Genomic DNA, 21,757 nt, shown 5'->3' on the forward strand with positions numbered 1-21,757 from the left:
GTCCCACGCTCTCGCCCTCTCCACACCCTTAATCTCCTTTCGCAACACAACTTCCACCGACCACCCCTCCCGGATGATGAGCTTCGCCCTGACATCTACCCTCCTACCAACTCTAACCCCATCTTCCTGCCTCCTCCTCAGGGCTCCCTCTCCTCCCCCTCCCTCCTCCTGAGTGGCTTCCCCCTCCTACTCCCCCTGCCTCTCTTGTGCCCCCTTTCAGTGTCTCTGCACTCCCTCCTGCCCTGTCTTCCCTCTTCATCTCCCACCCCACGTGTCCCTGCTGACTCCCCTCCTCTCTTCATCCCACCGCTTCCCCTGCTGCCCCTCGCTCTCCCCTCCTTTTCCGTCCTCTCTGACCTTTCCCCCGGCAGGTCCCGCCTGGCAGTTTTCTTCTTCGTCGTGTGTGCTAGAAGTGGGTTTTAAGTATGTTGTTCCAGAGTGTTTTTACCTCTGTGGCCGACTTTCCATGTGTGCGTGTCCTTTCAGTGACTTCTGTGAGTTGTGAAGAATCCGCCAGCTGTGTTTTTTAACTTTCTGGTGACTTTTTTTAACTGTCCTCCATGAACTTCTCCGTGTTAGTCTATTTTTTACCTCCATTTTCTCCCATTATTCTGTTTTAAGTTCCCCTTTATCGCCTTATGTATGTAACATTTTCTTCTTATTTTAAGTTCATGTCACTTGGCTGAAGAGCGGTGGATTGTGCCGCTGACAGCTCTCCTCTGCCCATATGGAGCAGGGGAATGAAATCACAATAAAGAATAAAAAGGCTCATCCATTCGGTCTAATCTCGTTTACGTCGGTTTACAGCTCGCTTGCGCTAGACTACTTTCTTCCTGGTTCGTTTACGAGTTTGTTTCCTTGTGACTCAGTTGTTCGGTCTTGTCGTATTTGTTCTGTCCTACGTCGGTCGTGTCCGTCCGTTTCCGTCGTGTTGTTATTCGCGGGCCTCTCCGCGGGTCCCGCCGTGCCTTTCGTCAGTGCTACTCCGCGACCGCCCTGGTTGCAGTTACAACACATTCCATATAAACACAGCCCACACCGTCGTGGAGCCACCATCAGCTTGGACAGTGTCATCGTCAAAACTTGGGACGATAGCCTGGTGGGGTGTGCACCACACTCGAACCCTGCAACCCTACCGTCAGCTCTTACCAAATCTAACCAGGACTCATCTGACCAGGCCATAGTCCTCCAGCCGTTGGGATCCATTTCTTCAATCACCAACAGTTGTGGCCCGATGATGTGCCATCATTACAGGTCTGCGCAGATAAGAAAAGTGCAATCCGCATCTCCACCGCATCCGCAAGGTCCTAATACACAACCGCGGCAATTAATCCGCATCCGCAAGTTATCCGTATCCGCATATATTTAAGTTTTGAATGACTAATTAATAGTAATAGACAGTAGTACTTAGAATTATGGTATGTAATGACGTAGTTATTGTCAGGGTGCCATTTCTGCGACAACTTAACTACTTTTTATAAATACTAAGATGGTATCTGTTCATTTGGACATGTCCGAAAGAACAGATACCATCGGGGACCGTGCAGCTCGTTAGAATGAAATTACAATGAAATGAACGCCCTTAGTTGCTTACAGGCGTTGACATACGCCAACGGGGACAGATGAAAATGTGAGCCTCGACCGGGACTCGAACCCTGGATCTCCTGCTTACATGGCAGACGCTCTAACCATCTGATGGTAGACAGTGGGCAGGTTTGCCACCCAGAGAGCACTTCACAGGCCACACAAAAGACACGGTCGCGGAAACGGATTAGGTGCAGGTCTGTTGGGTACAGCTACGTCGGTCGTAGCCAGCGGCTGAGGGCAACAGACATCCGCTCTAGCCGCGCCCTGCAAGATTCCAAGAATGTCAACAGACTGCAAGTTTTCAACTAACATTGCAACATACGTACTGGGCAGATGCCTTGCTCATTATCCGCAGATGACCCGCGGATATCCGCGCCGGTCGCCAAGTAACAAATACTGCGGATATCCGCATCCGCACAGACCTCTAGCCATCGTTGTTTGGGAACATGAAGCCCACAAATGGCGGCAAATGGTCTCGAAGTAGCCAAAAGTAATTATTGCCATATTGTCACGTGCCGAGGGGAGGTGCTGCAGGCGATGTCGTGCCGTTAGCAAAGGCACTCGCATTAGTTGTCTGGAGCCATAGGCCATTAGCGCCAAATTTTGCCACACTGTCCCAACGGATACTTTCGTTGCACGTCCCACATTGATTTCTGCAGTTCTGTCACGCACTGTTGCCTGTCTGTCAGGAGTGACAACTCTACGTAAACGCCGCTGCTCTCGGTCGTTAAGTGAAGGCCGTCGGCCACTGCGTTGTCCGTGGTGAGAGGTAATGCCTGAAATGTGATATTACCATCACACTCTTGACACTGTGGCTGAATTACCTCACGTTTTCCGAAATAGAATGTCCCGCGCGTCTAGCTGCCACACTACCTGTCTGTGTTCAGCGTCTGTTAATTGCTGTCGTGCGGCCATAAGCACGTCAGAAACCTTCTACATCTACAGATATACTCCGCTAGCCACCAAGCGGTGTGTGGCGGAGGGGACAATTCGCGCCAAAGTCATTTTTCCCCCCGTCTGTTCCACTCGCGGATCGTGCGAGGGAAAAACGACTGTCTGAGTGGCCTCAAAATGGTTCAAATGGCTCTGAGCACTATGGGACTTAACTTCTCATCTGAGGTCATCAGTCCCCTAGAACTCGGAACTACTTAAACCTAACTAACCTAAGGACACCACACACATCGTTGCCCGAGGCAGGATTCGAACCTGCGACCGTAGTAGTCGCACGGTTCCAGACTGTAGCGCCTTGAACCGCACGGGCACCGCGGCCGGCCTGAACGCCTCAGTGCGAGCTCTAATTTCCGTTATCTCTGAATGGCGATCGTTGCACGATCTGAAAGTTGATCGTAATAATATATGCTCTACATCCTCAGCAGAGATCGGATTTCGAAATTTAGTGAGCAGCTCCTTCCGCTTAGCGCGCCGTGTATCTGCAAGTGTGTCCCACTTCAAACTTTCTATCAGGTTTGTAACGCTCTCGCAATGGCTAAATGCACCAGTCACGAATCTTGCCGCTCTTCATTGGACCTTCTCAATCTCTTGAATCAGACCCAACCGGTAAGGGTCCCATACAGACGAACAATACTCTAAGGCTGGACGAACTAACGTATTGTAAGCTATTTCCTTTGTCGAGGGACTGCATCGCTTCAGGATTCTACCAATCTAGAGTTCGCCTTACCCGTTACTTGTGTAATCTGATCGTTCCATTTGGGATCATTTCGAATAGTCATACCCATATACCTGACGGATGTTACCGCTTCCAAAGACTGGTCATTTATTTTGTACTCGTATATCAATGGGGATTTTCGCCTTATTATACGCAGTAGGTTACACTTACTAATACTGAGAGATAACTGCCAGTCATTACACCACGCTTTTATTTTCTGCAAATCCTCACTGATTTGTTCACAACATTCGTGTGATACTACTGTCCTGTAGACTACAGCATCATCGGCAAACAGTCTAATGCCGCTGTCAATACCATCAACCAGATCGTTTATGTAAATCGTGAAAGACAGCGGACCTATTATACTGCCCTGGGGCACACCTTAAGTTACACTTGTTTCTGTTGAAGTCACCCCGTTCAGGACGACATACTGCTCTCTGTCTTTTAGCAAACTTTCCATCCAACCGCATATGTCATCGGATAGACCGTAAGCGCGCATTTTTTTTCAACAAGCGAAAGTGCAGAACTGAGTCGAACGCCTTTCGAAAGTCGAGAAATACGGCATCAACCTGGGAGCCGGTATCTAGAACCTGTTGTATATCATGCACAAAGAGGGCCAGCTGGTATGTCATGCACAAAGAGGGCCAGCTGTTTCCAAAAACTGCGCTGGTTTCTGCTGATGAGCTTCTCAGAGTCTAGAAAGGTCATTATGTCTGAACTCAAAATATGTTCCATGAGTCTACAACAAATCGATTCACAGAAATGGGCCGGTAATTATGTGAATCCGATTTCATACCCTTTTTATAGATTGCTATGACCTGGGCCTTCTTCCAGTCCCGTGGAACTTTCCGCTGTTCCAATGATCTCTGATAGATGATGGATAAGAATGGTGCTATATTTGTAGCATAGTCAACATAAAATCTTACGGGGATATCGTCTGGGCTAGATGCCTTCCTGGCGTCTAAGGATCTTAACTGTTTTACAATCCCAGATACACTAAACACTATGTCAGACATCCTTGCGTTTGTTCGATAACTGAAAGGGGGAATGGTGCTGCAGTCCTCTACCGTAAACGAGTTTTTGAAAGCTATGTTTAGAATTTCGGCCTTTTGGTTATCATCATCAGTTACGTTACCCGTACTGTCAGCAAGAGAAGCCGGTCGGGGTGGCCGTGCGGTTCTAGGCGCTACAGTCTGGCGCTGCGCGACCGCTACGGTCGCAGGTTCGAATCCTGCCTCGGGCATGGATGTGTATGATGTCCTTAGGTTAGTTAGGTTTTAAGTGGTTCTAAGTTTTAGGGGACTGATGACCTTAGAAGTTAAGTCCCATAGTGCTCAGAGCCATTTGAACCATTTTCAGCAAGAGAAGGTATTGAATTATTTGTAGCGTTCATAGATTTTATGTACGACCAAAATTGTTTGGAGTTATTTTTAGAATCTGCAGATAAAATACTGCTTTCAAATTCGTTAAAAGACTTTCTCATTGACGTTTTGACAGCTGCTTTCATTTCGCATAATTTCTGTTTGTCAGCGGGACATTGACTACGTTTGAAACGATTTTGCAAAATTCTCTGCTTTCTCGGCAACTTCCTAATATGTTTGTTGTACCAAGGTGGATCCTTTCCCTCCCCTATACTTTTGCTAGGCACATACTTCTCTAGCACATGGTGGATAATATCTTTGAATTTCGACCAAAGATGCCCAATATCTTTGTGTCCCGCGGTGAATGCTTGGCGCTGACTATGAAGTTATTCATTAATGGCACTTTTATTTGCTTTCCCAAACAAGAAAACTCTGCGCTGTCTTTTTTTATTTTTTTTTTCAACTTCCACTGGCATAGAAGCCTTTTGAGATGAATCACCTGACTACTTATGACAACTCAGCCAATTCACTGCCCTTTTATACCTTGAGTACGCGGTACTAACGCCATCTGTATGTGTGCAAATCGCTATCTTTTTTTTTTTTTTTTTTTTTTTCCTTTATTGAATTTCAATTCCCCCCGAAGGGGGCGGGCTGGCAGCAGCTTAGGACGCCGCTCTGCAGCCTACAGGTTTTCTGACAAAGAGCAGGAGAATAAATAATAATAAAAAACAGGCGATAAAATCGGGGACTCATTGAGTAACAAGGTGAAAAGAAAATGGGGAAATGAAAACAAACAACAGAGGGATGATGAAGCGAATAAAAATACATACGGAGCAGACAGGGGAAACAATAGACAATTAAAAAAAAACACGGCAACAGTCTGGATTCTGTTCGCAAAGTATATAAAACGCACACCCAGCGACAGCATGGTTTCTGTTCGCAACACAACACTGAATAGTCACTAGAACACAGCACGAAAAAGTCGGCAAAGGTGACACCACAGCGAGAGCAGGTGGGGGGAAACTGAACAGGAGATGGGAAAACAAAAAGGGGGGAAAGGAGAGTAAAAGCGAAAGGGGGGGGGAACCGGGAAAGGAGCTGATGGAGGATGAGGACCCATAAGAGGGGTGGGGGGCAGACGCGACAGGGAGGGGGGTAGGCAGAGGAGGGGAATACAAAAGGACTGGGGGGGAGAAGGGAGGTAGGGAGAGGTGTAGTGGGGAGGAAACAGGACGGAAGGGGGGGGGGGAAGAGGGAGCCCAGGGAAAGGACAGAGGAAAGGAGGGGGAGGGAGGATCAGAGTTGATAGGAAGGATAAATGGAGGGAGAGAGGGCATCATCCGGGAGGGGGAGTTGACGGAAGCCACCTTGGGAAAGGAGATGGAGGGTGTAGAGATGGAGGGTAGGGGGGACACAACGGTGAAGACGGGGCAGGGGGCGAGGATGGGAGAGGAGAGGAGCAACCAGGGGGTGAGGGGGTTCAAGACGGCGGGAGGTGTAGAGGAGTGCAAATCGCTATCCCTTGCCTTACCACTTGTATGTAATTGATTCACATTCGTGTTTCACGAAGTCTGAAATACCTTTATTTTTACATGTTGTCTTTTTCGTTTTTAAGCCTCTTTTCCACAGTCGCTGTTATACAAGTAATATACTGCCATTAAAATTGCTACACCACGAAGATGACGTGCTACAAACACGAAATTTAATAGACAGGAAGAAGATGCTGTGATGTGCAAATGGTTAGCTTTTCTGAGCATTCACACATGGTTGGCGCCGGTGGCGACACCTACAACGTGCTGACATGGGGGAAGTTTCCAACCGATTTCTCATACACAAACAGCAGTCGACCGGCGTTGCCTGGTGAAACGTTGTTGTGATGCCTCGTCTAAGGAGCAGACATGCGCACCATCACGTATCCGACTTTGATAATGGTCGGATTGTAGCCTATCGCGATTGCGGTTTATCGTATCGCGACATTGCTGCTCGCGTTGGTCGAGATCCAATGACTGTTAGCAGAATATGGAATCGGTGGGTTCAGGAGGGTAATACGGAACGCCATGCTGGATCCCAACGGCCTCGTATCACTAGCAGTCAAGGTGACAGGCATCCTGATTGGGAAAGTTTCAGAGTCGCATATTCTACTAATAGTAGTTTACATAGGGATTTAATTCACTCCTTGCGTAGTAATAGCGATAAACTTTCCCAATCAGGAGTATATAAAATTACATTCGCGGATTGTCCAAAATCTTACATCGGGTAACCGGGCGAGCTCTGGGTCTCAGGTATATAAAGAGCATATCCCTACTAAAAGCGGAGACGGTACTGAAAGGGCTCTACTTATGCGGAACACCTTGTGCAAACGGCTCAAGCGCCGAGCCCTCCAATAATATCGAGTTACTTCATGCCGAGGTTAAGGGCTTAAAACCGGATGTTTTGGAAGAAATGCAGATCTTTAAGCATCTGCAACATTACTTTAAACATAGCTGCGCAACAGCAACGGTTCCACGTAATCAGATTAAGAGCAGCCGACCAGTTGCAAAGGATAAAGTAATCTTTACCTAGGTTTCAATAGATATAAATCTATCTTATTCAGAAGACGGCCTGGGGACAATGAACATCGTAATTTATATTAAGGTATGAAACATGAGTCAAGAATAAAGTTTAACATATATTAGGAAAATATTATATTACAAGATGTGAGAAGGATTCCTGGTACTTACAGTATTACAATAACATGAAGCGATATGCCCTTATCGTTTTTACAAACATCTCCATAGTTTCATTAGTCCCTCATATTATATTGGTCACACTGGCAGAGCTGTGAAAACACGATATAAAGAACATCTATTAGGTAAAACAGGAACGAATATTCACAACTCTACTTTTGCTGAACACCTCTTGATAACCGGCCATACGCCTAAACAGTTAGAAGACACGGTTATCCTACACACTCAGGTCAAAGGACGGAGACTAGATCTGTGGGAAGAGCTATTTATTTTTAAACATCTAGAGCTCAAAGACGGCAATATACTGAATGATCAGTTGAACCTTGCCTGTAGACAATTTTTCGAAGGCTTCAAACCCGTACTGTTTAATATATAACATTAATGCTAGTAACCTCAGTAGTCTATTTCCTCAGGAAGCTATAATGCACTTTCAAATCTTTCAGTTCACTACCTTTTATATAATGTGTTTTTCTCACGATGTATGGCTGCCACTACAGCGGCCCTCATGTAATTTTCTCTTATTCTAAAATATGTAGTAACTGGATTGTGGACCAGGTTTCGTAATTTATGTCTTAAGAGCCATTACTGATTGTTCTTAAAGTTTTGACTTATATACGTTCTATGTGCTTCACTAATATGGTAATATAACTTTTATATTCTGGCTGCATAGGCCACTGCATGTAACTCACGGCGGAAGCGCCACCTGTCTTTTTGATGTATGTATCTACGTTATTATTCCTATACCTCCCACAATGTCATAACGGTGTCATAACGGGAGTGTTAAATGATTTCCATAAGGGTAAAATACAGGGAGCGAAAGGCTATTTACAATTTCTACAGAAACCAGATGGCAGTTATAAGAGTCGAGGGACATGAAAGGGAAGCAGTGGTTGGGAAGGGAGTAAGACAGGGTTGTAGCCTCTCCCCGATGTTGTTCAATCTGTATATTGAGCAAGCAGTAAAGGAAACAAAAGAAAAATTCGGAGTAGGTATTAAAATTTATGGAGAAGAAATAAAAACTTTGAGGTTCGCCGATGACATTGTAATTCTGTCAGAGACAGCAAAGGACTTGGAAGAGCAGTTGCATGGAATGGACAGTGTCTTGAAAGGAGGATATAAGATAGACATCAACAAAAGCAAAACAAGGGTAATGGAATGTAGTCTAATTAAGTCGGGTGATGCTGAGGGAATTAGATTAGGATATGAGGCACTTAAAGTAGTAAAGGAGTTTTGCTATTTGGGGAGCAAAATAACCGATGATGGTCGAAGTAGAGAGGATATAAAATGTAGGCTGGCAATGGCAAGGAAAGCGTTTCTGAAGAAGAGAAATTTGTTAACATCCAGTATTGATTTAAGTGTCAGGAAGTCATTTCTGAAAGTATTTGTATGGAGTGTAGCCATGTATGGAAGTGAAACATGGACGATAAATAGTTTGGACAAGAAGAGAATTGAAGCTTTCGAAATGTGGTGCTACAGAAGAATGCTGAAGATTAGATGGGTAGATCACATAACTAATGAGGAAGTATTGAATAGGATTGGGGAGAAGAGAAGTTTGTGGCACAACTTGACCAGAAGAAGGGATCGGTTGGTAGGACATGTTCTGAGGCATCAAGGGATCACCAATTTAGTATTGGAGGGCAGCGTGGAGGGTAAAAATCGTAGGGGGAGACCAAGAGATGAATACACTAAGCAGATTCAGAAGGATGTAGGTTGCAGTAGGTACTGGGAGATGAAAAAGCTTGCACAGGATAGAGTAGCATGGAGAGCTGCATCAAACCAGTCTCAGGACTGAAGACCACAACAACAACAACAACATATTGTCACTCTATTTAAGAACGCATTTAATATTGATATTTCAAATGTTACTTCAGTACGCCAATCGGCACATAGTTCGCGACCTGAGCGCCACCTGCCCTGGCCGCAGTGCTACTACGCTGGCCGATGTTATTCAGTCGCTTATGCGCTCTCCAACTTCCATGTACCTATTTTATTTGTCTGACAAACCCTGTTCTCAGGGCTATATTTTATTTGACTAATGAAGCTATGCAGATGTTCGTAAAAACGATAAGGACATATCGCTTCATGTTATTGTAATACTGTAAGTACCAGGAATCCTTCTCACATCTTGTAATACAATATTTTTCTAATATATGTTAAACTTTATTCTTGACTCATGTTTCATACCTTAGTATAAATTACGATGTTCATTGTCCCCAGGCAGTTGGCTTTCAGCCGTATTACCGTGCGGACGGGCTCGGCGCGCCGGGCAGTGCTCCGCAGGTGTTGTTGTTTACCCGCTAGCGCGCGTCGTTGTATTGCCGTATAGTACCTGTACCGACCCGACATGGCGTTCTCATATCGAAAAGCTACAATTAAACTAACGTTCAACGCGTCGTACACGAGACCGAAGGCCCATGAAATTGAACGGTTTCTGCGAGACATCATGCATATAGAACCACAAGAACTGATAGGAATTCATCTGTCTATTGTAACCAGCACAGTGTACCTCAAACTGATTGACGAAGCGGCCTGCGACAGATTACTCCAACGATCTGCAAACGGCTTTCGCTTCTGTCACGCAGACGGTAACGTGAGCGTGGTAGGAGTTGACCATGCTGGTCTGGGGGTGCGTACCGTCCGCATCTTTGAAGTACCGTTCGAAGTTCCTGCCAACCTAGTCGTTGATGCGCTGCGGCCATACGGCACAGTTCTGAGCCACACAGAGGAGAAATGGAACACGTTCGAAACGTACCCTGTCCTTAACGGGGTACGACAAGTGCGCATAGAACTTAAGAAGCACGTTCCATCGTATGTTTTCGTTGGTGGCTGCCGCGCAATTGTTATATATGATGGACAACCGAGGACCTGCTCGGGCTGCGGCCAGGAAGGCCATGTTAGAACTGAGTGTCTGCAGCGCCGCCTCGTTCAGGTGCCCCGCAATGAACTTCCCCAACGATCCACTATGACCTCTCTCCCGCTAACATATGTGGAGGCGGCACGACATGATGTGATGGACGATCAAAACCTGCTACCTCCTCAAGCCGCTGCCAGCTCCGTTGGAGAGTCAGCGCCGTCGACGACGCCGCAGCCCAACGGTGCAGAAGTTCCTACAGCCTCCGCCCAACGCAGCGTCGATGGCACCCAGCCACCGTCACTGTCGGGATGAGACACAGGGGTTCCTAGCGACCGAGACTGTGTCGAGCCCCGCCCTCCAGTGGATGTCGAATCACGGACCTGAAAGCAAAAATCACCCAAGCGACACAAGAAGAGGCGATTGTCAGCTGACGAACAGGACAGGAATGTGAAGCCGGCGGAAGACATCGACTTCTTTGACTCGTCCACAACAGCAACGGACTCCAGTGGCATCATTCACCAGAAGGTGCCTGAAGACAAGGAACACTCTCCTAAATCTGGTGGCCCAGAAAACGAGGCGCACTGCGTCGACTCCCAAAATGTGGGCTCCTGTGAAAGCGTCCAGCCCCCAATGACATCACAATCGTCTCTTGGTGATTGGGCAGACGATATGGAGGCAGATGATGCACAGCAAACATCGATATCTCCACCAGAGCCCATGGCTGACATTGAGCCCGGAGGGCTCTGCCAGTCAGGGACTCATACGGCACAGTAATGCACAGCATGCAGATGGATGGCTGTGTGGTGTGTGAGATCACTGTGGGCTTGCACCGGCACACTGCCTCCGCCACTTGATATGTCTCAGTCATACCGTGTGGGAACAGTCAACGTAAATGGTGTCCACTCCACTGTCAAGACCCGCATGTTACACGACATGATCAGAGCGGCAGACTTGGACATTGCCCTTCTGCAGGAGGTCCGTCCCGAGCTGCGTTTAGACCTATATGGCTACACCACGTACAGCCTACCCGTAGGTGATGCCGCAGGAGGAACGGCCATCCTTCTCCGAGATGGCATAGACGCGACGGACGCGACGTACTTGCCGAACGGGCGGAGTCCGCTTCATTAACGTCTACTCTCCCTCCGGTAATTCGCACCGTGGTGACAGGCATGTCTTCTATTCGGAGGAGTTGGCCCCACTTTTGCTAGGAAATATGGACCATTACATAGTGGGCGGCGATTTTAACAGCGTTCTGCGGCCCGAGGACCAGATACCGCATTACGTCCCATGCCCGGCTCTACAAGCATTGATACGTGACCTCGCGCTCCACGACACGTGGCTCTTACATCATGGGACCCAGAGTGGATACACGCACTTTACCAGCCATTCTGCCAGTCGTCTGGACCGGATATACGTCTCGCGTGCCCTCCGCACAGCAACCGGTGATGCAGAACTCTGGCCGACGGCCTTCACGGACCATCTCGCGTACATCTGCACTGTCACCTTGCCCCGACAACTCACAAGACGCAGCAGGGGCCCGTGGACGCTGAACGTCTCCCTCCTTCGCGAGGAAGCGTGTCGGCGAGCAGTCAGTGACACGTGGCGTCGATGTATCAGGCGCCTGCCCATGTATGCTTCCACGTTGCTGTGGTGGCTGGGATGTGTCAAACCTGCCCTCCGAAAGACCTTGATGGCCTACGGGCGTGACAGATCGAACTGGCAAAGGGCAACATCGGAATTTTACTATACAGCGTTACGTGAGCTGGCGACGCAACCGCCGTCTCCCGAACGTCAGATGTCCGTACAACGCATCAAAGCTCGTCTACTTCGCATCAGGACAGAGCAGCTAGACGGTGTCCGCATCCGTGCGCAAGACTGTATCCCCAACGAAACAGCGTCAGTGTATCACATTGTGCGCTAGAGGCGCCAGCGGAAACGTCAGCTCATTACGGCGGTAAACACGGAGGAGGGCGGCCGCGCAGTGACACAAACGGACATCGCGCACACGTTCGCCAGACACTATGGGACCTCGTACACGGAAGATCCGCGACATCTACGTGATTATGACGGGCTGTTGCACGATTTTCCCGCCCCTCGGGACGTGGCACCCGATGATAGTCTGCTGTTGCCCATTACACCCGACGAGCTGACATCGGCCTTGGCACGTGGAGCACCGAACAAGTCGCCTGGACCGGACGGTTTAGCCCTGGAATTCTACCGCACTTTTTACCACCTTACGGGTGACAAGTGCCTCCAAATGTTTCAAGACCTGATCCGCCCTGATTTCACTGTCCCCACAGAATTCACAGAAGGCATCTTGATCCCAGTCCCGAAACCGAATGGTGGTTGTAGGTGGCAGGATTTTCGCCCACTCACACTCCTCAACAACGACTACAAGATCTTCGCCCGTATCCTCCGCGCGCGTCTCCACACCGCTATCGGGAAAGCCATCCACACCGATCAGACATGTTTAGGTGGTGTCGGCAACATTCATACGGCGCTAGTAACATACCGCGACGTAATTGCTTTGACGGCGGCCTGCAAAATACGAGGCGCCCTTGTCGCCGTAGATTTTGACCACGCATTCGACCGCGTCGATCACGGCTTCTTACGCGCAGTTTTGCATCGCATGGGCCTCTCTCCGGAGTCTGCACAGGTGGTCCTTCGACTGGTCCACGGAGCGCGCTCCCTCATGATGGTCAACGGTTATGAGTCTGGTCACATTGTTGTTGGACGGTCAGTGCGACAAGGGTGCTCCCTGTCGGGTATATTATTTGCTGCAGCGCTTGAACCAGCTTTACATGGTCTACGGCAGCGATTAACTGGTATCTCCTTGCGGGACGTGACCTTTTGTTGTGGTGCATTCGCCGATGACGTGGTGTTCCTGGCCAGATCAGAGGATGAAATGCATATGGCGCTACAGTGGCTACGCCAGTACGGGGCGGTCGCTGGGAGCGTCATCAACGTGAAGAAGACAAAATACATGGATGTCGGAGGGGGGATTTCCCACACAACGGCGGTTCCCTTTGACAAGGTGCCCGTACTCAAGTGTTTAGGAGTGCAATTCTATAGCACTGTCCACCGCACAGCGGCGGCTACGTACCGCCGGCTCCTGCACCAGACACGTGCTCTGCTGCAGGACAACAAACTGCGTCGCTTGGATATGCTCCTCAGAACACGTTATGTCAACACCTATCTTGTCTCAAAACTGAACTATTTTGCGCATATCCTTCCCTTGACAGCTACGATGGCCGACAGATTTCAAGCAGCATATGGACATTTCGTAAGCACCGGTCTGGTTTTTAAAGTCCGATACGCCACCCTGACGCTGCCGCAGCGGGCGGGCGGTATCGGTTTAATTCACGTATATAACCGTGCGCGATCGCTTTATCTCAACACTATGCGTCGCACGTGGACCCCTGCCCACGCCACTCTGTCGGGCACCCTGATAGCGGATGTGGCACCACACTCTCTGCATCCCCCGCTTTCTGTAGGACACATTTCACCGGCACTCACCCACATCAGAGACTTCTTGATTGACTTCAGCTACTTACGTTCAGAACTTCCGACGACGCGGAAGCCCAGCACAAAAGACTATTATCGCCTCTATCAGCAGCGGCAACCTGTAAATACGGTCACCCACAGACATCCTGAAGTTGCCTGGAACACGGTGTGGCGAGCGGTACACACGCCTTTTCTACCTACGACGGTGCGTTCATTGTGGTACGTGGTTGTGAGTGGGAAGTTCGCTACTCGTCAGAGGCTACATTCCATACATCTGAGGGACGGCCCCTTGTGTCCGACATGCTCAGTCGCTGACTCGGACGCACACCGGCTGACGTGTGCCGCGACCAGCGAGTGCCGGCTACTGACGCAGCGCATGCTGGCACTGCTCTTGCGGCGATTGCCGGAGTCTGTCTCCCCTGATGACGTATTGCGCCCCGACGTCGTATACTTTCCATCAACCAGAACGAACGCCGTTAACTGGCTAAAAGGCATGGCCGTTTACTACATATTTTGCGATGCTCCCAAAGGCACACTCGACCTTTGGTCTCTATTGATGACGACACATGCAGCTTTCAGCCGCCACCCGAAGTACAGAACTCGTTTCGCAAACTATTTACGTTCATTATTTGCGGATCCTCCTGCTCACTGGGGCGTTCCGGGTATAAGACGCTGAAAATGGAGAGGAATCCTGGAGCATATTGATCCTCTACGGACGGAATAGGGGGGAACCCCTCCCAACAGACGAGAAGACGACTCGAACGCTCGGCTACGGCAGTTGTAGGATCTTTCTTTGTAATGAACCAAAAATAAATCTATAATACAAAAAAAATGCTATAAAAATTAAAGAAATAAAGAAATAAAAAGAACAACATCGACAAACCCACTCCATCCTCTTCCTGATCCTTCGATCCTCGAACTCGAACACGTTGCTTGGGCGTGGCGGCGGGATGGCCAGGCTTCGGATGTCGACCCCTGCCCTACCCGTCGTCCTGCTCCTGCAGAGGTTCATTAAAAAAAAAAAAAAAAAAAAAAAAAAAAAAAAAAAAAAAAAGGCCGTCTTCTGAAGAAGATAGATTTATATCTATTGAAACCTAGGTAAAGATTACTTTATCCTTTGCAACTGGTCGGCTGCTCTTAATCTGATCATCTGCAACATGTTAAAGACAACATCGTCAATGACCAAGTCCTACTAATAGCATAAGCAACCGTGTGCGGTTATTTTTAGGTTTCATCTCCTATTTAGCTCGTCTCTTGTTCTATTCATTTCATTTTCTGATATACATTGATCCACGGTTGGGAATATATGGGCTATTTAGCCCCGACCCGTGTATAAACTTTCTCGTATTCGTATGCGCATGCTCTTTCATGTAACTTCCCTTGTCTTGCGCATGTGCATAGGTAGCGGGTCGGGCTTGTAAGTGAGCGACCGTTTGTAGCTGCAGTTTATGGCGGGTCACGGCCCATCGAACATAGGCCGGTGTGAGGTGTAGCGTACACCATTAAGTTAAGCAGTGGTTTTGACTTTGTACATATGTACTGTTTGTGTTTCCTTCTACTCTTTCGTTTATAAATGTATAGCTATGGTGTTCTTTTAATCACTGACAAAGGTGTTCTTAGGCACTTGTGGGTTTTATTGGTGTTCTGAAGAAGGTGTAGTTATCTACTCCGAAACCTGGGTTATCACTTAACACTAGGTGCTTTTTTCGCAATCGAGGCGGAGTTTTTAGTTTTTTTAATATATTAGCCAACGATTGCTGACGCGCTGCGATGTTGATTCATACACTAGAGCATGGGAAAGTGAACTGCCTTTATTGACGATAGAAAACCAAAAATACTAATTGGATATGCACTATACACATTGGCCAGTCGCCAATGCAGCTGTGCTGGTATATAGACCGAGAATGAAAAAGCCTTTACAAAACAAAATACAAAAACGTCTGCCAACTTCTCTACTGCGCTGGGAATTAAGTATTCATACACCAACAGAAAATGACACTTCCAACAAAGCCAAAACATGTTTAATACTTCGTATGCATACCCTTCCGATGTATTACTTCTCGCAACCTCTGTGGCACGGAATGCACCAATTTTCTTGTAGTTTCCGACGTGATAGCTTCCCATTCTCGAAGGAGAGCTTTTTTCAAAGAGGCCTTACCACGGATTTCGTGTTTTCTCACTCGTGTTTCCAGCTCACTCCACAAGTGTTCGATGTGATTCAGGTCCGGACTCTGATCTGGTGTTTTAAGAGTGTGTGGAGTGTTGTTGAGCAACCACAGCCGGACAATTTACGCCGTATGTTTGGTTCAAACAAATGGTTCAAATGGCTCTGAGCGCTATGGGACTTAACATCTGTGGTGATCAGTTCCCTAGAAATTAGAACTACTTAAACCTAACTAACCTAATGACATCACACACATCCATGCCCGAGGCAAGATTCGAACCGGCGACCGTAGCGGTCACGCGGTTCCAGACTGAAGCGCCTAGAACCGCACGGCCACACCGGCCGGCGTATGTTTGGGATCATTTCCTGTTGGAAGTAATAATTTCTAGGAAGACCCAAGGTGTCAACACTGTTGTAAGTTGGGTTTGAGAATGTTCATATACACAAATCTGTCCACGGTACCTTCCACAAACACTAATTTTCCGTCACCAGAGGCTGACCCACAGCCCCATACCATCACTCCACCACCTCCGTGCTTCACCGTGGGTTGAACTTTGTTTCGGTCGAGGTCTGTATTCGGTCTTCTCCAGACCAAGATCCTACCATTATTGTGCACAATATTAAAATTTGCTTTCATCACTAAACAATACAGAATCCCAGAAGTCTGCTGTCTCGGATACATGCTGTTTCGCGAATTCCATCCACCACTTCCTGTTCTTTTTGCTGATGTGGGGCTTTCGTGTCGGGACCCTGGCTCTGTAGCCCGAACGATTGAGGATGGTACGAACTGCCCTTGGAGTGATGTCCTTTCGGGAGTGGTCATGTACATATGCGGATAGTGCCGACTCTTTCGTTTTCGGGTTTTTCTTGATAATTCTCAGTGGCATTCTGGCCTCTCGTGTTGTAAGCTTCTGTGGACTTATTTCCATTACTGTATTTCGTTCTAAAGGCGGACAAACAAGCTATTAAGCAGATGGTGATAATGTTTTGGCTCATCAGTGTGTGTATGTGTGTTTACTACTATCATAATGACTTGTACACATGGCGCTGCTGCTTTGGCTGGAGCCCTGTCTGTATACTGTGCCGCCGCCTGCTTGCAGATCCTGGGCCAGGGGGAGGAGGGCGAGAACGGGCCGCCGCTGATCGTGATCACGTCGGGCCCCATCGCCTCGGAGCTGCGCACCGTCTCTCGGCCGCCCTCGCTCATCGACCACACGGCTCGCATCTACCACGCCGCGGGACCGCTCGCCGAGGTGAGTCAGCCGGCTTACACGCCTTCTGGTGCGTTACCAGGAGTGAGCAGTTGCGAGGTGCCGGGGCTAGCAGTGCATTTAACACTAAATTCTTTTAGAATTTTCACATGAAAATGATGCTCTAAGCCCCCCTTATTCTAACTCCGACTTTTGCTGTTCCACATGGATTAAGAAGAAACGCGAACTGGCTGTAATCGACCCTGCAAGTGGAGTAGAAAAGAGTTTGCCACCTGCAGTAATTTATAATGTTACTTAAAATCCGTCTTGATTGCAATTTTTTTTTTTTTTTTTTTTGCAAAACCGGTCATATGAATAAAAAAATTTGCAATCAAGACGGATTTCAAGTAACATTATAAAATCACTGATTGCTGTTATCCCATAAGACATTATGTCTGTTTTTGCAAATGCAATAATTTAATTTGATAGAAATTAATTAAATAAACGAAAGTTTCAGTAACGTAGTCAGAAATGAAAGGGTTGCTCTACCGATTAAGGGGAGCCGGAGGTGGTCAAATCCAAAAAATTACGATTTTTTTTTTTTTTTTTTTTTTTTTTTTTTTTTTTTTTTTTTTTTTTGCTACCGAAAATTAATTGGAACGTTCCTCTTTAATGTAAACTTTGAATTATTGTTGTACTCGCCCTAGAAGTGGAGTTATTACCATTTTCCCCAATGCCTGCAGAGGAAATGGGCAGCCGCTGAATGCATCTAACACCCTCTCGTGACTTCCTGGCGAACTGCTTGGGATTCTCTCTGCCTGTTACGCATACAGCGCCATATGTTACGCATACAGTGAGTGGGCAAGGGTTGGCTACATTGTATCGTCTCTTTGCTGTTTACCGTTTCGAATTAGTTCAGTGTTGCGCCTGTTGCTGGCAGTATTATACTTCTTGTGTAAAGCGTTGTTCTGGTTACGATGCCACGTTTTAGTAACCGTGTATATAAGAAGAGGAAGAACGTAGGGAAAAGAAAATTAACACTAATACCAAGTTGCGATACTACAATTACTGAAACAGTGCGTTCTTCTGCTAAGCAACACATGGCCGGCCATAGCCCTGTGACATCATCTAGCAAGAAGCTGACTGGTGGAAGTGACAGTGATGATATTAACGAAGTACTGAATATTGGATTATTATCTTCTGTGCTGAAAGAAAGTGTTCTGTGCAAAATGTGTTCAAGTGTAGGAGTGGGACTAGAGATAACAAAGCGCTTTGGTTTAGCTTGTGAGATGAAGATAATCTGTGCATGTTGCAAGTATCAAGTGACTTTCTATAATTCACATGCCAGTCTCTTTGGTGAAAATGGACGATCTAGAGTGTTTGATGTGAATGTTCGACTTGTGTATGGTCTTCGATCCATTGGAAAAGTGTCTGCTGCTGGTAAACTGTTTTGTGGTATTATGAACTTGCCATCGCCTCCAAGCAAATTTGGGTACTACTGTGAACTGGTAGGATCCTCTGTTGAAGCTGTGGCTTTGAAAACCATGAAGGAAGCAGTGGAGGAATCTGTAGAAATGAACGGTGGTTCTAGGAATTTTGTAGTGGCATTAGATGGTTCCTGGCTAAAGAGGGGTCATAAATCCCTGAATGGGGTTGTAACTGCTACTTGTGCTGATAGTGCAAAAGTGATAGATGTTGCAATATTATGAAAACATTGTAGGTGCAAAAATAAAATCAAAGGAGAGCACAGTGGAACCTGTGAGGCAAATTTTAGTGGATCAAGTGGAGCAATGGAAGTGGATGGAGTGAAACAAATTTTTGAACGTTCAGTTCCCAGATACAATGTTAGGTACAAATACTACCTTGGGGATGGTGACTCCAAAGGTTTCAAGACTATAGAGGAACTGAAACCATATGGAAATGAATTTGTAGTTGAAAAGTTGGAATGCATTGGGAATGTGCAAAAGCGTATAGGTGCACGGCTTCGAAGGCTCAAACAAACTTTGGCTTCAAGTAAGCTCAGTGATGGAAAGACAATAGGAGGGAGAGGCAGGATTACTGATGAGGTGATTGAACGTCTACAGAGATACTATGGGTATGCTATAAGGCAAAATACTAGTAATGTTAGTGACATGTGAAAAGCAGTGTGAGCATTGTTCCTTCATACTGCCTCTTCCAATTAATACCCTCAACACAGCCTGTGCCCAAAAGATTCCTGGTGCAAATATAATGCAAAAAAGGACTATGATCACAAACATGGTTTGCCACCAGCTGTGATAAATGCAATAAAACCAATTTTTCAGGACTTAGCACAGCCAGAATTGTTACACAAATGTCTACACGGAAAGACACAGAATCCTAATGAGAGCGTAAACAATTTGATTTGGAAAGTGATTCCTAAAAGGGTGTTTGTAAGCATAAAAACACTGCACTTTGGCATTTATGATGCAATAGCAACCTACAACCAAGGGAACAGTGTGAAGTGTGAAGTTCTGAAGGCATTAGGATTTACAGCTGGGGTGAACACTGTACGGGCACTAAGAAATATTGACAGAGAAAGGATAAGAGGAGCAGAAAGAAGAGAAAGGCATATGAAGTATGATGGAACAACAGGCCAGAAAAGAAGACAGAAGAGGAAGCTTTTGGAGGATGAAGAAGAAGAAGACCCTGATAATCCATCCTATAGTGCAGGAATGTATTGAGAAACTCTGAAAGCCATTTCCCATAAATTAGAATTTTTCGAATATGAGGAACATTTTCTCAAAATCCACTCAAGCTAGAGAGATGAAATTTTTATACAGCACTCCTAGTGGTCAAACTTACACTGTAACACAGCCATTTGGCAATATGTTCAGTAGTTTCATTTCAGTTTAATTATAAAGCAATTATTTCTAAAAAAATTTGGGTCATTAATAAAAAAAATAATTGGAAGGAAACTAGAAAAGATACTCCAAAATCCCTCTGTCATAACTGCAATACTAAACCACTCTATATGTAAAAAAAAAATTCAAATTTTTCTATTTGGTAGTTTATTCATAAATGTTCCTCAAACTTAGTGATTTTAACATGGGCAGCATAGGCACCTCCGGCTCCCCTTAACAGAATGAAAGTTCTGTCCAAAACAACAATATGATTTATTATGACTAAACTCAAAATAATAAACAAAACACATGAAACATTTACAATACGTCAAAATGGATACTCCAATAAATGCTGTAAAAGTGAAGTTGTCCATAAACTAGATAGTGACATTTATGACGAAGTGGTATGTGGAGCCAATCCCTTGCAACTCAGATCTTACGAGAAACACCCAGCCAACCCAACATTAATTGCTGCTACAGTAGTGAGAACTCAGACAATGAACACCCAAGACAGAACCACGTAAGAAAAGATGGGAACATGCGCGATCTGCTGAGCTCTGACTGTCACAGTGCAAATTCCCTAATCTGCCGGTGCTGCGGACAAGCCTTACCAAGCTGTCTTCTTAACTGCAAGGACACGATCTGGCGTACCGAAAGCGATGGCTGGTTGCTTCGACGTCCCGTCGTGGTGATGATAATGTCGCGAGTATAGCCCGAAACTAATTATCCTGGTCTGGTTGTTCCAGACTAAAGACTTCCTAGCAACACAAATACGCCTCTGAGGGCGGCGAAGAAGGCTCGCCACACAATCACTGACGGCACAGTGACTGATTTTAACAAGCGAAGTCACACAGTAACTCTGATACAGTCAACTTTAGCCAAAACTGCCCGAGACCGACAACATAGGCCGCTTGTACGCAGAACGCTCAATTGCCAATTATACTCGGAAAGCTACGTTGAAGTCGAAACTTCAGCAACTTCATCAAACAGTTACAATTAAATAAAAGTATATTAGACAGCCAACGGAAGGCAGGCTGTCCAGAGCAGCGAGAGCTCAGTCTTGTAACCTACTCCGACTGAAAGGCGAGAGCCGACCCCCACAAGAGCACCCGTACAAGCCGAACACAGAACATTACCTCCCCCACCACAGTGGCCGTGGTTAAACGTGCGAATCAGCAACTCGAAAACGGGCGGAAAATTCCACTCTATTGCCGAAGCACTACCTTTCCACCAATGGAGATTCTTGGCACCAATTTAGCGCCGATTTTTCTACGTCACGGAGCTATGCCCTGAGCAAGCCAATCACAGTTACGATTTTGCAGAAAACGTGGGAATTTGCCCGCCAAGACTGCCTGGGAACACAAGTCATTCTCACACCTCGCTGGTAGCCCGCCAGAAAGTTTTTTCACTACGTTTCTGCGAAGTAACGGAATCTCTAGCCCAGCCGCTCCGTCAGGCCCCTGTGGGCGTGTCGCCGCCACTCTTACGACAATGTCGGCGTCTGGGCAGCATCCACTCGGTTCCCTCACACCCGTCGGCTTAACCCTCTCAAGCTCAGGAGAACTCGCCTGTCACCGGACGACCCGGGTGGCGAGAGATGCTGCACGGGAAGTCCACGTGTGAAGGAATAGCAACTTTTCACCGCATGCAATCAGAGAGGAAAATCTAATTACTCAGAGTAAGATAGAAATATGAGAGGGGGCTCATGCCACCTCTCACAGTTACAAAATTGGTCCCAGCTTCACCTCCCAGAAAAATGGTGAGCCTCTATTAGTGGCGTGTGTGTGGCTGCGTAACGTCTGTAGACACAGCATACAGCGACAGAGCAAGTGAACGCATTTAGA

General features: G+C 46.9%; 1 protein-coding gene across 1 annotated transcript in view; it reads left to right on the forward strand.

Annotated features, from left to right (window-relative positions):
* Positions 1–21,757, forward strand: part of LOC124719894 (alpha-mannosidase 2) — a 784,015-nt gene that overhangs the window by 671,355 nt on the left and 90,903 nt on the right. Inside the window, exon 13 of the mRNA XM_047245074.1 lies at positions 16,963–17,115. Within this exon, the coding sequence (XP_047101030.1) occupies positions 16,963–17,115 (153 nt within the window). The remainder of the gene's footprint in view (positions 1–16,962; positions 17,116–21,757) is intronic.

The sequence above is a fragment of the Schistocerca piceifrons genome, chromosome 11 (assembly GCF_021461385.2).
Source record: "Schistocerca piceifrons isolate TAMUIC-IGC-003096 chromosome 11, iqSchPice1.1, whole genome shotgun sequence".
Lineage (NCBI taxonomy): Eukaryota > Metazoa > Arthropoda > Insecta > Orthoptera > Acrididae > Schistocerca > Schistocerca piceifrons.